The sequence below is a fragment of the Camelina sativa genome, chromosome 19 (assembly GCF_030686135.1).
Source record: "Camelina sativa cultivar CO46 ecotype springtype chromosome 19, ASM3068613v1".
NCBI classification, from domain to species: Eukaryota; Viridiplantae; Streptophyta; class Magnoliopsida; order Brassicales; family Brassicaceae; genus Camelina; species Camelina sativa.
The window spans coordinates 2,071,787-2,086,221 of record NC_141898.1 but is presented as its reverse complement, the minus strand read 5'-3'; the positions used below and the strand labels follow the sequence as shown (position 1 = coordinate 2,086,221).

The 14,435-nt window shown below is 38.1% G+C and overlaps 3 protein-coding genes and 1 long non-coding RNA gene across 8 annotated transcripts; 3 read left to right on the top strand and 1 right to left on the bottom strand.

Annotated features, from left to right (window-relative positions):
* The first annotated feature begins 319 nt into the window (after positions 1-319).
* LOC104764186 (cyclin-P3-1-like) lies at positions 320-1,402 on the top strand. The gene is made up of 3 exons (XM_010487672.3): positions 320-572; positions 664-909; positions 1,023-1,402. The coding sequence occupies exons 1-3, from the start codon at positions 400-402 to the stop codon at positions 1,243-1,245; spliced, it is 642 nt and encodes a 213-aa protein (XP_010485974.2). The 5' UTR covers positions 320-399; the 3' UTR covers positions 1,246-1,402.
* A 706-nt stretch (positions 1,403-2,108) lies between these two features.
* On the top strand, positions 2,109-5,936 carry LOC147920058 (uncharacterized). Of its 3 annotated transcripts, XR_015591599.1 has the most exons (7): positions 2,109-2,577; positions 2,661-2,718; positions 2,801-3,009; positions 3,118-3,165; positions 3,261-3,422; positions 3,524-3,572; positions 5,699-5,936. It is a non-coding gene; the product is annotated as an uncharacterized LOC147920058 (long non-coding RNA). The 3 variants fall into 3 exon arrangements; XR_015591601.1 differs by lacking the exon at positions 2,109-2,577 and having other exon boundaries at positions 2,618-2,718; positions 2,804-3,009; XR_015591600.1 differs by having other exon boundaries at positions 2,109-3,165.
* Positions 5,937-7,842: 1,906 nt separating this feature from the next.
* LOC104764183 (O-fucosyltransferase 23) lies at positions 7,843-10,222 on the top strand. Of its 2 annotated transcripts, none has more exons than XM_010487667.3 (2): positions 7,843-8,246; positions 8,651-10,222. In XM_010487667.3, the coding sequence occupies exon 2, from the start codon at positions 8,756-8,758 to the stop codon at positions 10,100-10,102; it is 1,347 nt and encodes a 448-aa protein (XP_010485969.2). In that variant the 5' UTR covers positions 7,843-8,246; positions 8,651-8,755; the 3' UTR covers positions 10,103-10,222. The 2 variants fall into 2 exon arrangements, with proteins under 2 accessions (XP_010485969.2, XP_010485968.2); XM_010487666.2 differs by having other exon boundaries at positions 8,113-8,456.
* On the bottom strand, positions 10,200-13,983 carry LOC104764184 (mitochondrial Rho GTPase 3-like). Of its 2 annotated transcripts, none has more exons than XM_087503065.1 (13): positions 13,870-13,983; positions 13,382-13,604; positions 12,872-13,004; positions 12,589-12,738; positions 12,303-12,479; positions 11,959-12,216; positions 11,808-11,876; positions 11,667-11,722; positions 11,489-11,570; positions 11,185-11,396; positions 10,761-11,109; positions 10,500-10,683; positions 10,200-10,421 (listed from the first exon to the last, which is right to left on the bottom strand). In XM_087503065.1, the coding sequence occupies exons 2-13, from the start codon at positions 13,591-13,593 to the stop codon at positions 10,354-10,356; spliced, it is 1,950 nt and encodes a 649-aa protein (XP_087359191.1). In that variant the 5' UTR covers positions 13,594-13,604; positions 13,870-13,983; the 3' UTR covers positions 10,200-10,353. The 2 variants fall into 2 exon arrangements, with proteins under 2 accessions (XP_087359191.1, XP_019097023.2); XM_019241478.2 differs by having other exon boundaries at positions 13,382-13,596; positions 13,870-13,980.
* Positions 13,984-14,435: the final 452 nt, after the last annotated feature.

Below are 14,435 nucleotides of genomic sequence, written 5' to 3'. Positions count from 1 at the left end.
CTATTTAGGTCAAACTATTATACACAGAGGGATCCATTTTTTTTTTTTTTTCAGCAAGTAGGGATCCATATTTCACCTTGAAGTTGTTAAGGACCCAGACTTAGCTTGAGCACATATGGTTGATGGTTCTATGGACCAAACTGTGGTTAGCCGTCCAAAACAAAACAATCGATCGGCTCGGCCCCCATAATATCCCTACACACAATACTATACACTAGTTGAACAATATACTACACGTTACTTTATCTCAAAGAAAAGAATCTAAAGTGGCAAAACTTTAACAAAAGAGCTTCAACTTTACTTATTTCCTTCCTACCATTTACACTACTTTCGCTACCTCGAGCAAAAAAACAACCAGAGAGATGATCTAAGGCTCTCTCGATCTGGTTCCAACACAAAATGGAAACTTCTAAGAACTCCACAAACACATCACTATTCCAATGGTTAGGTCTTTTAGAAGATTCTCATCAGCCTTCTGATTCTACCCCTCCTCGAGTCATAACTCTTCTCGCTTCTATCCTTGAGAAGATGATCCAGAAGAACAAAAAACCACACCACACAAGACACAACAAGTTTAGTTTATTAACGTCTGAATTGAGATTTCTCTTGTATATATAGTTTCTAGAAGCTATACGTTCTTATCTTTGAATCTCATGGCAACAGAGATGACGAGATCACTATGTTCCACGGCTCAAAAGCACCATCGATGAGCATTTATCGTTACACAGAGAGAATCCATAGGTACGCTCAGTGTAGCCCTGCGTGCTTCGTCGCAGCTTTTGCCTACATGCTTAGGTATCTACAGAGACCAGAGGCTACAAGTACGCCTCGTCGTCGTCTTACAGCACTCAACGTTCATCGCCTCCTCATTACTAGTCTCTTGGTCGCAGCCAAATTCCTGGAACGCAAGTTAGTATATCTTCTTAACTCTTAAGTAGACCAAAACTCTCATACTCTAGATTATTGTAACCACTAACTAACCAGAGTTAATTTAGTATGTTTTTTTTTTATCTGGAGTTTAGGTGTTACAACAACGCGTATTATGCGAAAATCGGAGGAGTGAGCACGGAAGAGATGAATACTCTGGAGAGGACGTTCTTGTTCGACGTTGATTTCAGACTAAATATTACAACAGAGACTTTCGAGAAGCACTGTCTCATGCTGCAGAGAGAAACGGTGCCTTGTGATTCAAGAAAACTTAGAACAGTTCTTGGAGAGATAACTTGTGGCTGCCAAGCGATTTAATATAACAAACCACCGAAGAGGGAAAAAAAAATAAACATTGGTTAGATCGTCTTTTCTTCAGTTTGTTGTCAAACTAATGTGTTTTGTCATTGACTCATCACTCATGAACAATAACCTAAAAACAAGAACTAAAACCTAGTGAAGTTTGGAATCTAAACAATTCTTTTCTTATTGAGCAAGTGATATCTGGCACAACTTATTTAACAATCTCTTCCTTCAAATTTTGAGATTTATAACAGTGAATCTTTAAATCCATTCACAACCATAATGTGAGGATAATTGTTGCTTTTGGTCCCTCATCGCCTCACACCCGATTAAAGATTCACATATCTAAAACTTGAACATGACACATGATGACACAAGAGAATTTGATCACCGAGTTCCCGGCCTCTAACCCGTACGTCTCGGGTGGGAATTGTCTCCCACAACTTCCACTATATGAAGAGGTTACACACACCACTAACTTGTGATGTTCTTTGGTTTACAGATTTTGGTACACAAGAGGATACAAGAACAAGAACACAACAAATAAGGAGAAAGCTTCTTGAAGAAGAACCCTCTTTTCTTCTGTTTCTCTAGAACTCTCCTTGATGTCTTGTCTCTCACCTACCTCCACTTTATTGATCGATGAAACACACTTATACATGTATGCATATGGGCCAAATCATTTCCAGAATCTTATTCTCCTTTCCTTAATGCCAATTTCGTTTGGCCCATTAAGGCCCATTTGTTTTGTGTTTGTCAAACCCAACAACAATCTCCACCTTTTGACAAAACAAAACACTCATCGACAACAAGAAATCTGAAACCAACCTCTCCTCTTCTTCTGTTCGTGAAGCCAAACTTCAGCGAACCTCCTCCGACAAACTCCGGCGAACTCCGCCTCCTTATCCGGTGAGCATCTCTTCTCCGGTGGCAACCAGTTTTTTTTTTTCTTTCACCGAGCCCTCTCGTTCTCGACATGGAGAAGATGTAGCTTCTTACTTCCCCATGGTATAGCGGAATTGGAGGCTAATTCCGGTCATCCCTGCATGTTTTCCGGCGAAGCCAAGCTTCAGTCTCCACCTGTTTCACGGCGGCTCCCAATTCCGGTGAATCAAGAGACATTATCTCCATATCTCAACTTTGGTTCGATGAACCATGTATCACCACCATTCTCGCTGGCAATCTCCTTCGGCTGCGATCACTACCGGTGGAGCTCTTCTCTTTCCTCTTTGGTGATTTAATTTGTAGAACCCGAGACATCAACTTTGTCTCTTATCCATGCCTCTTCTCCCGAGCTGTTCCGTTTTCACCCGCGAATCACGCCATCGCCGTCACCGTCCAGCTCAGGTACCCTCTAATCTCTCTCTTGTCTCTTCCTGACACTTAGTGATTAGGATCTTCTGAGAATTGCCATTTTGAATCCATTTTAGGTGATGAGCTCCACCTGGAACCAATTACTCTCCATCATGGCTCCACAACCTTTTCCAGGTAACTCCTTCACAGCCCTGTCTCTTCCGATTTCCAAAAGACTCATGAAACTCTAACTTCAGTTTCATGTCTACTCTCACAGCAGCTCTAGTGTTGAACATCCCATGTTCTTCTTTCTCCTTGATGACTTCAAGTAATCTCCTAACCATGAATCATCTTCCTCTCTAGCTGCTGGAGTTTTCCCCCTTTGAGCCACCAAAATCCTTACTTGGATTTTCTGAATTTTCATCTCAGAAACTCCACTTGGAATCAGTCTCCAACTCTCGACAACTAATTCTCCAGTCTCCACAAGTAACCAAACTCCTCTTATTATCGGTCACCTTTTCTTGGCTCATACTTTCAAATTCAAGAACTAACAATGAAGAACTAAATTGTTGTTCCTTGAATCTTAACCAACAGCTCCACCTGGAATCTAAGTCTCTTCACAGTAATACCAGATGCCTACAGGTAACTCCCTTAACCCTCCTAATCTCCTTTTATCGACATAGTTTTAATTTTAATTTCCCAAAGCTGACTTGTTTCTCTGTTCTTCTTCCTGTCAGCGTATAATGTCGATTGGGGTTACCTGGAGCTGTATCTTCCTTCAGACGACATTGAGGAGATCATAGCAGGCTTGTTTCCCTTCCTCACACTTCTGCATTTTCCTTCCTTTGCAGCAACTCCGACGATCTGTTTCGTCCTTTTTGCTGTTCCAATGACTCCAGGTAAACAATTGTACCTTGAATCATTTTCTTTTGTCTCTGGATTTTTTTAATTCTGTAAGACACCATGAAACCTAACTTGGTTTTTTCTTTCTTCAAAACAGCTCCACCTACAATCAGAGTCTACACCTTGCGACTTCTGATTACTCACAGGTACCTTTTCTTTTCTCCATTCCCTTGGATTTCTTGGAACCGTGACTTGCTGTGGAACCTTGTTTTGATTTCCTTTATGTCACATGTGCCCTGATCTTAGATTCAACCCCTTAGTAAACCACTTGCCAGAAACTTGAATCATACTTGCCTCAGCCCTTAAGACAATCCATGATTCCAACACCTTTCTGTTTAAACTCTTATGCCTTGGACTTTTCTTTGTACCGCTGTTAAGCCTAACAGAACCCGCCATCAAGCTACCATCTTGCTAGATAGACTTTCGACACAAACCTTGATCCAAACATCTTGTTTAAACAGAACCTTGCTGACAAGTAAACTTCCTGTTGAATCAACTGCAGAAATAACTCTTAAGTCACTCATGCTTCATTTCCTTGAAACAGTCTTTGACTTACTCTTCATCTGTTTGAGCACCTTTGATTTGAGCATCACTTTGTACCGCTGTTGTTATCAACAGAACACGCCGCCTAACTCCACCTAGCTAGGAAGACTTCCGACACAAATTTCTTTGCTCATCCTTTGCTCAAACTATTCTGCATCAGTGCACACTCACAAATTCAAAACCATTGCTGCCTCCTTTGAACTTGTCTTACACTCATCACCAGCTTACAGCCTTTGCTACACTTCCTTGCTGTAACCACCACATTTAGCAAAACTGAGATTGAGCTTACTGCCTTTGTTTCAACAACCATAGCCTGAATCCATCTTGTACCGCCATCATCATCACTGATGGAACCCGCCTCCAGACTGATCCCATTTGGAAGACTTTTGATACAACCTTCATTCAGCTCTTGTGCTTAAATATCCTCTTTTACTAGCAGGTTTCTCCACTAGGAAACTCAATATCAATCTCTTATCAATTTCCTAAACCATAACACCAAAGACTTCCCTTTTACAGCAACTTCCTGTCACACCACACTTGTGACAACCCTTTTACCGCTGTAAAACACCATTCCACACAATACTTTTCCTTAGTATTTGGGAATCCACTAACACATCAATGCCTGCTTCACAACCAGCCCTCAATTCTCTTCTTGTGATGCCAAAGGAAAACAAGTATAACCTTTCCTTCTGTCAATGCAGCCATGCATTGACCTCCATTAAACCTGAGACTAAAACTCTTCACCCAACACCTCTCAAACCTTACTGAATACTTTCAGAGTTATCGACCTGCTTTGCCTCAAGCAGTTTCTAGCCTCATACTCATCTGCTCTGATTTTTTTCCTTGAATCTTCAACATCCTTCTTGAACACCAAACTTACTGACTTTCAACAACCAGACAAGCAAGATACAATCTGATTCACAGCAAAAAATCTTGACTTCTCCATTGTTAAACTCAGTCTATCTCCTTGTGTTCTTCCAAGCTAAGATTCCTTCAACTTAAGCAGCCTTGAGTATCCTGAAACTTCAGTAAAGAACATCACAAATACCTTGTGATGGCAGCGCCGACTTGAGCCTTTTGGATGATTATTCGATTCCTCTTTCCACAGCCTTGAGTAAGTCACCTTAACCCATGCTTTCTTAAACTTGAATCGAACTTACTGCAGAGAAACTCCACCTTAAACCAACTCACCGTTGATTTAGTCTTCACAGATCAAGAACGCCTTCAAGATCTTGTGTCTTCTGCACTAGTCTCCAACTTTTTTTTTTTTTTTTTATATGCTGGCATACTTGGACCTGAACCATAACCATAACTCTCCCTTGATGCAACTCTCTTGTGTCGTGTCATTAGAGGATCTTTCTGATCTCCTAACCTGAGATCTCTGCTACAGACTCAACCTTCACCTGAGAATCTGTTATCCTCCACACAAGATGACTTCAACCTTTAACTGTCATCTTCTTCCTCCTCCTTTAGATCTTATGAATCAGAGAGCCTGTGCTCTGATACCACTTGTGAGGATAATTGTTGCTTTTGGTCCCTCATCGCCTCACACCCGATTAAAGATTCACATATCTAAAACTTGAACATGACACATGATGACACAAGAGAATTTGATCACCGAGTTCCCGGCCTCTAACCCGTACGTCTCGGGTGGGAATTGTCTCCCACAACTTCCACTATATGAAGAGATTACACACACCACTAACTTGTGATGTTCTTTGGTTTACAGATTTTGGTACACAAGAGGATACAAGAACAAGAACACAACAAATAAGGAGAAAGCTTCTTGAAGAAGAACCCTCTTTTCTTCTGTTTCTCTAGAACTCTCCTTGATGTCTTGTCTCTCACCTACCTCCACTTTATTGATCGATGAAACACACTTATACATGTATGCATATGGGCCAAATCATTTCCAGAATCTTATTCTCCTTTCCTTAATGCCAATTTCGTCTGGCCCATTAAGGCCCATTTGTTTTGTGTTTGTCAAACCCAACAACACATAACAACGACGGATTAAATATGACTTCGTCGTTCGTTGAGACATTTTCGGCCCTCGACAAATCCGGTCCAAAAGAATTAGTCCACTAAATGTCTGGCCCAAACCTAATCCAGATATCATTGATTGAACAAATAAGAACAATGAAGAAACAAAAAAGTTTGACAAACCAACTAGCCAGCTAGGTAGGCTTTAGCACTAATCAAGACCTCCAAGCCTCCGATCTAATCTAATTCACGGAGTCAGAATTATTACCTAAACACTAAACTATTACTAACGTAACCGTCTACCGATTTCGTACAATTTGCTAACCCCTATATAGTTAGAAGAACTTAAATATATAGTACAGCATGAATACATACCAAACATTTATGCGGACTAAAACTTCCCCGAAAATATTTGTTCTAAAGTGGTTTCGGCGGTATTGCGATTATGATTGACATTTGACAGATTCGATACGAGTAGGATACGCGTATGAAAACGGTGTATATAATTATACCGACATAATTATATATATTGAAAAAGAATATTTTTTAACCAATACATTTTTCTTAACCCAAACAAAACCACACTTTCCGTTATTTTTGACTGTACATAAATATATCTTGTTATCAACCACCTTAACATTGGGTCCCCAATCTCACACAACTTGTTTATTATATCCTATGGGATACATATTGAGTTTGTTGAAATTGCGTTTGAGTTTCCTAGTCGGTTCCATGTTGCGCAAAGCATTAATGAAAAAGTGTGATACTCATTTCTGCCAACCATTCAAAGTTTTATAATACTTGCATGGTATTTCAACTCTTATTTTATTTTAGCTGCACGTGATATTTAGCTTCTTTGGTGGCTAAGTATGAATCTAAATACCATATAGAAGTTAATGCAATACAAAATTCCGAAAACAGTCTTTTTTTTTACTTTCGACAACCTAATAATTGCTAATGCCTTGTCTCGTTGACTTATGAATGAATCAAGACGCAAAAATGTACTTTCAAGTTTCAATGGCATTAGTTTTGAGATGGGGGAAAAAATGAGCAAAGAAAAAGGGAGGCAACAATGGCAAAGTGGCTAGAAAACGATGTCGTATCGTGATAAACGATAATTAGCTACTGCATGTGTCCATGTGCTCTTTGAATTGATTAAAAGAAATCGTAAAAAAAAATGGAATCGTTGGACACCCATAAGATCAGAAGCTTCTTATATGTTGTCAGTCAACTCATCGATCCATCGGTGATTTGATGTACTGAAAAACTTATTTGTATTTTATTTTTTACTTCTTTTTTTTTGGGTCCAAATTTGATTGTGTAGTTGTGAATAGTTTAGACTTAAATGTTACGGTAGTTGACCAATACCATTATACCATCGTGGTTTGTAAGATGACAAAATTAGCATCGTGTGAATACAAAAGAACGGAAAATAACGTCAGATAAATCTGAAATCAACTAACGTATGAAACTTTTGGATTTTTTAAAAACTTGAAAATATAAATGATAAAAAAGGTTATCTACTTATATTTTATACTCCATTATAAACAGTTGGTTAGATTACGAAGTTGACAAAGAAACGAACAATAGCGACTTGTTCGAGGCCATTATCAACATTTAAAGAATTTATATACCACTCTTTTTTTTTTCCAACAACAAACAAATTTAGGGACAAGATATTATATTATTATTTTGTTCCTTTTGTTCATTTTTTTTGGTCAAATTATTTTGTTGCTTTAAAGGTTAAAAATTCACCCATAATGATGCATCGGTTTTAACTTTTAGGACGTTGTAAACTCATAATTAGACTGAACGCGTGAACTTAAAAAAGTATAGATTTCACCAAACCCTTACCACAATATATTAAAATACTATATGCAATCTTTTATTATATTCACAAGATTTCTCTTAAAATATTTCCCTTTTTTTTTGGCACTTCTCTCCGTGATTCTGTTCAAGAAGCTTCTTCCGCTCCCATTTTTTCCCTCAATATTTATTATTTCTTTTAATTAAAATTTTCGTCTTCTCGAAACCTAAATTTGTGCATATACTTGTCAGTGATTTACGTTTCGCTTTTAATAATTACAACTATAGTTATTGATTCTCTCGTCGCGTCGCTTTGCTTTGCTTTAAAGCGTTCTCCATAAAAGAAAAATCCGTGACTAGAGCAAATATTATTAATCGTCAGTTTACATTTAGTTCTATTCTGGTTTAATTGTGTTTTTAAATTTGTCTCTTCTTCAAATTAGTGTGAGAGATTAGGGAAACCAAAATCATCTGACATTAATAAAAAGGTAAAGCCATATTTGTCTCTTCTTTCTTTCTCTGGCTTCTTTCTTTTTCTTTTAAGTTTTTGGTTCCTTCTAAAATTGTAAGGCTTTTTATGTGCGTTTTGAGTTTTTTTTTTCACCTGCAAACCAGAAAAAGATGCGATTTTTGATTATATCCTGATCGATAAAGAGAGATTCGAATTTCTCTGTTCTTCGTCAAGTGTTCCTTTTTATGTATGTTACATATCTCTCTCTCTTCTGAAATCGATTTGCATGTCAAAGTTTCATAATTTAACTTATCCCCCCCCCTCCCTGAAGATTTGCAATAAAGTTTCAAACTTTTGCCTTCTGGGATTTTAGGGTTCTTATCTCTGCAATTGCATGCATGTTCTGATTTACTCTAATTACTTCGATTCGATTGGATGCAGGTTTCTGATATTTTCGACTCGACCCCAGATTCTGTTTTCTTCTGGAAATTTTGGATTTTTTTTGAATCTGAAGGGATTAGTTACAGTTTGGTCTCTCTTTAGGGGATGAATTCTCCGCTGAGTTGCAAGAATCTGAGACTTTTTTCAGACTCTGTTGCTTGCAAATGTCTTGTTCTTGTTGGTATTGCTCTGTTCTACAGAGCTCTGTTACTCTCTTACTCTCCCAGAAACGCTCTCAACGGTAGCTTATTGATTCGAGCTCGTCACATGTCAGATTCCTCCTCCTCTTCCTCAACCGATGGAATCCGAACTGATAAGTTTCTCGAGGTTCCTCAGATCGTCTGGGGACTAAACAATCAGAAGATAGCTTTCGCTCGAGCTTGCTTGACGGCGAGATTGATGAACAGGACGCTTCTTATGCCTAGTCTAAGTGCTTCCTTGTTCTACAAGGAAGTCGATAAGCTGCGCCCGATTCCTTTTGATAAAGTGTTTCAGTTTGAAAGATTCAACTCTCTCTGCTCAGGGTTTGTTCGGCTTTCTCAGTTCTCTGATGTTAGAAACAGAGCACATGTGTTTGATCTAGAGAAAGGTAGTGGAAGAAGATGGACGGTTGAAAGAGACTTGGAACAGCTGAATCATTCCGCACGTAACGAGTCCATCGATGGGTTTGAAGTGATCCGTGTCATAGGGAAGAACCCGTTCTTGTGGCATGATCATTGGCCTGTAGAAGACTATGCTAAGGTCTTTGAGTGTATGGTTGTGGTTGATGAAATCTCAAGAGAAGCAGATAAAGTTGTGATGAAAATCCGAGAAGCAGGTGAGGCAGAAAGAGCCAAACTCGAATCCAAAACCGAAATCTCCGGTCCAATACCTTTTGTTGCGGTTCACATGAGGATAGAGATAGATTGGATGATACATTGTAAGAAGCTAGAGCAACGTAAAAAGGTCTCAGAGATTTGTAGTAGTAAAAGAGAGATTATGGAGAGAGTAGGGAACATTTCCGGTTTAAAGACTCCAACAGTTCTTTACCTTGCAGTAGCAGATACTCTCTTGGAAGCAAAAGATGAAGATTCATCGGTGTTGAAGGGTTGGAGAGACGGATTAGTACCGTTTGAGAAGAAGAAGCTTGGGGTTAAAGAGGAGATTTATGGAAAGTACTCATATTTGATTCAATCGGCTATAGACTATGAGGTGTGTTTGAGAGCAGATGTTTTTGTTGGTAATAGTTTTTCGACTTTCTCTAGTCTCATTGTTCTTGAGAGGACACAGAAGGCGAGAAGATTAGGGTTTATGAGTTCTTGTAAAGACGGTGAAAACGAGTGGAGATCGTATGCATATAATCTGGCTGGTGAATCAAAGGGAGTTCCAAGGAGGTGGATGACGAATATGACTCATTCGAGCTTGCAAGCTATTAGCTATGGCTCTAATGCTGTTTCTTGTTCAAGTGGGTGAAATTGGCATATTGGATTTAGTTTTTTCGGGCATTGTTTTATACAATTCGTTTATTTGTGGGGGTAAATAGCTGTGTAAATTTTACAGGAAAAAGAACAATACCTAAATCTTCTTTCTTCATTTTGTTTTTCAACTGTTCTGAATTACTGATAACAATGATTAGGAGAAAGAAGAAAAAAAGTAATTTATTGCTTATTGAACAAGGCATCTACAATGGAATCTGCAGGTCAGGATCTTTCTTCAGCTAAGAGTTAACTCTGCTTTCTTGCGGCGTAGAGACAGAATGTAGCTATCCCGGCGATTAAAGCCGCTGTGCCGACTGTTAAAACATTTGGGAATTATGATGAGATACAGAAGCATTTGACCAAACATTTTGGAATCCAAGAACTGAACATACTTGAAACCGCCAGTAGAGATTTTTTGACGATTAGCTTGCGACTCTTTTTCTTCTTTGACTCAATCTCTGGAATATTCAAATGGGGATGTTCTGCCGCCGTTAAGATCTTGCGAAATAAGTTATCGAAGTCTCCCAGTTTAGAGCTGATTGGTATTGGAGCATCAAGCCCTATATCTTGTGTAACCTGCAAAGATCAGTATATGACATATTGATCAACTTCTATATTTAAATCTGTATGAAAACCAAGAAGACACATATTACTCTAGTTGTTTCTTGAATCGCCATTGGGAATGAATCAAGATCAGTTTTTGCTGCAACCATTAAGCAGGGAAACACGTAACCGGAATCTTTGGCAGTGGTTGCAGCCTCAGCAAGCAAATCAATGGTTCTGTTCCACGAGGACTCATCAGAAGAATCATAGATGAAGATTGCTACATCACAACCAGCCAATGGTTCATTTGATAACATGGATCCATCTTCTTGAATTCGAATTTCCTTCAGCACCAGAGTTTTATCTGTACTTGCAATCCTTACAGATTCTTTGACTATATTTACAGCATAACGTTCATCAGTTGATCCATTGTTGTTGTTGCTGTCATCATCGTATGACCTAAGATTCATATGATCAGACTCCAAAGCTCTATAAGTTTGATTTCTTGAACTGAGTTAAGAAAAATGTACTGACCTTCCAATAAATTGATTGAGCAATGCAGATTTCCCAGCATTCTTGGGGCCAAAGACAAAACACTGAACAACTTTTCTTTCGGATTTCTTCTCCTTGCGGTCTAGAACTCTCTTCCTAGTTACGCGAACCGCTGAAGATAGATCATATGGGAATCTAATGTACATCAAATATTCTAGAGTCCTAGCTGGATCAATTAGTGTCATCAATGACCACTGCAAAGATAGGAAAGATTTAGGGGAAAATGTAAAAGTTTAAAGTGGGTTCCTCTTAAAATCATCCATTAAAAAGACTTTGTTTTGATTACCAGTGAGAGGAAAACTTCAAAAGATACTCCTCCACCCTTAGTTTCCTCTGAGGCCTCCTTATAAGGAGCTTCATTCCAAGGACTGTCATATATGATGAAAAAAATGGATTGACACAGAAGCAAATGAATGAACATTATAATCACACCTCGCATGCTTTTGAAATGTGAAAAATGTTACCTTTCAGGTGCAGTTTCAAAGAGATATCCCATCTCATGAGGTTCCAATTTATTGTCCTAAGAAATTAATTAACATCAGATTTAGAGAATCCACAACTATATAATGAAACCTAAGACATATATTAGAAAAAGAAGAACTTACAGAGTCATGATCGAAAAATTCATAGACTTCCCATAAGAATTCAATAGCTACATTTGTTAGCTCCACACTCTACACAATGAGAAAAAAGTGTTGCCTGATCAGACACAGCAACAAATAAATGAGTTTATATTTCTGCAGATTTTTTTTTTACCTGATCAGCCTGGCGTTTGATTGACGAGTAAGGAATCAAATCATCTGCAAGTCTTAGATCGTTATTATACCCGAATTTCCTAAGTATAGTCCATACTGTTTGGATTCTTGCTTCTTCGATAAACCGTGTGTTTAGAAACAAGAAACCATACAGTGTGAGTTCTTCTTCTTCGTCAACTCCTTGTGGACACTTGACTTGCATTTCTTTTTTCATTTGTTTAATTTCAGAAGGCACCAATGGTACATCGAAGCATTTCACCTGTTTTTTTTTAAATTTAAATGTTTGATAAAAGCACTCAAGAAGAACATTGTGGCAACGTAAGGGAGGGAATAAGAAGAAGAAACCTGAAGCTTGTTTAACTCGGCGTCACTGAGAGTACCATCCTTGTTGTGGTCAGAAAGTATAAAGATACGTTTTAAGGCAGCGATACAGCGCGGCTTCAATGAGTTGGTTTCTTGATTAAACACAGGTCCTACTGGGTGTATAACCGCTTTTTGTGCATAGTATAGAACTTTTTTAGCCTACAGATAGAAGCTAAAAGTGATTAATCACAAAGATCCAACTTTTAGCTATGGGAATGTTCTTGAAATGCCTGACTAAAGGTAAGATGTCAAGCACAAGCAAAGGGACCTCATTTAGCCTCTGAGCAGACCATTGGATAGATGTTTCGACCTCTCGATATTGTTGCATCATAGGTGACGTTATTTGTTCAATGCTGATTTGATCACAAGCCCCATTGATGTCGACAGTATAACCTGCCACTATGATGGGAACTCTTACCTGTTCAATAAAAGAGTAACATGACATAAAATTCAGAAAGATTGAAAAACTTCAGGTGAATGAGCATAAGCTAGCTCTACAGTTTTCCACTCACAAAGTGATTAATGGAAGCGAAGAAAGAACACAAATTAACCTCTAGTTGTCGAAACAGAGGAAGCCAGTGATCACTCAAACGGTCAAGAGTCTCCGGTCTATCGAATGCAAAAGTCAAAACAATTGCATCTGCTTGCTTAACTTCCTTAACTACTTTTCCCTTATCTTCCAGTCTGCAGATTTTATCAACGAGACATCAGTACTCAATAGTAATACATTTCCGTTTCTTACCAAGAGCCTGTGGTTAAGTGGTTTGTTCGACCGGGTTGAGGACTCGCGTATGTGTAAGGCCAAGGGCCAAGGCCCAAGGAACGAGTATAACCATCTACGAATATATTTTGGACCATTATATACCTTCAATAGAAATATACCCAGCTTTCTATAAGCCTCAGGGATTAGACCGGATTTCGACTGGGATTAACCCCGGTTAATCAAAAAAAAAATAGTAAACCATAAGTTCAGTCTCCTCTGTCTTTAACCTTATCAAAAATAATATGCATACCCTTTTTTTGATGTCAATGGATAGAAGAATTAGGAGAACACATTTTACCTTGAAGAAGTGTCGATAACAGTAGCGGGTATACGGTCAGGGAAGAATTCAGAAGGTAAATTGGTGTAAGGTAACAGAGAAGCAATGTTTGGATTGAAAGTATTTCTTGCTGCAGCCATAATCAAGCTTGATTTTCCAGTGCCCTTTTCACCAACCACAACAATTCTCATCGGTTTCGGCGAGCCACGAGAATCTCTTACACTATTCCACATTATCTGGTTTTCTAAACGACATCAAATACTATCAGAATGAACAAATACTGATCATGTAAGACATTTAAAAGATATGAAACAGAGAAGGAGACTAAATAAATGGCCTGTGTCACATTACTAAGGCATAATCTTGAGAATATAGACTAAAGAATCAAGATACAGGTAAGTTGAAAAGCAGAAGACTTTTTATACAGCACACAAGATGAAACTACTGAAACTGAGGCAAAAACAGAGAAAAGAGAAACCAAATGATCATAGAGATGATCAGAGTCTTACGTAGTCTCAGAAACAGTATAACTTGAAGTGATCAAAAGATGTATAAAGCCAAGGGATGTTAACAAAGGTGGTGAAGGATGAGAAAATACAAAAGAAGAAAAAAAAAAAAGCTTCTTCTTTATCATTTGATGATCTTTATTATATACTACTTGATAAGCTCTGAGTGAACCAATTTAAGTAAGTTGGCCATGTGTCTACTAATTAGTGAATATTAACGGTGAAATTAGCGTTTGTGGAAGAGGATCGGACGGACGAGATTGATGATCTTGACGTGGATACAACTGGTTTCTCTTGGTATTCTTCTGTTTTTTACCCTTTTCAGGTTCAAAGCTTTTAATTACATGCATTTATTTTTGTGAATATCTTTATCTTGAATTTAACAAATTATATCCTTTATTTGCTAATTTATTTAATTAATACAAACAAACAAAAAAAGTTTCAATCTGGGAATCAAATCTGGAGAACACAATAACACCGTACATAGTAGATAGGTTGTTAGATTTGAATTTGTGAAATAGTATATGTATGTAACAAAATCAAAAGTATTTAAAAAAAAAGGGTCTAAT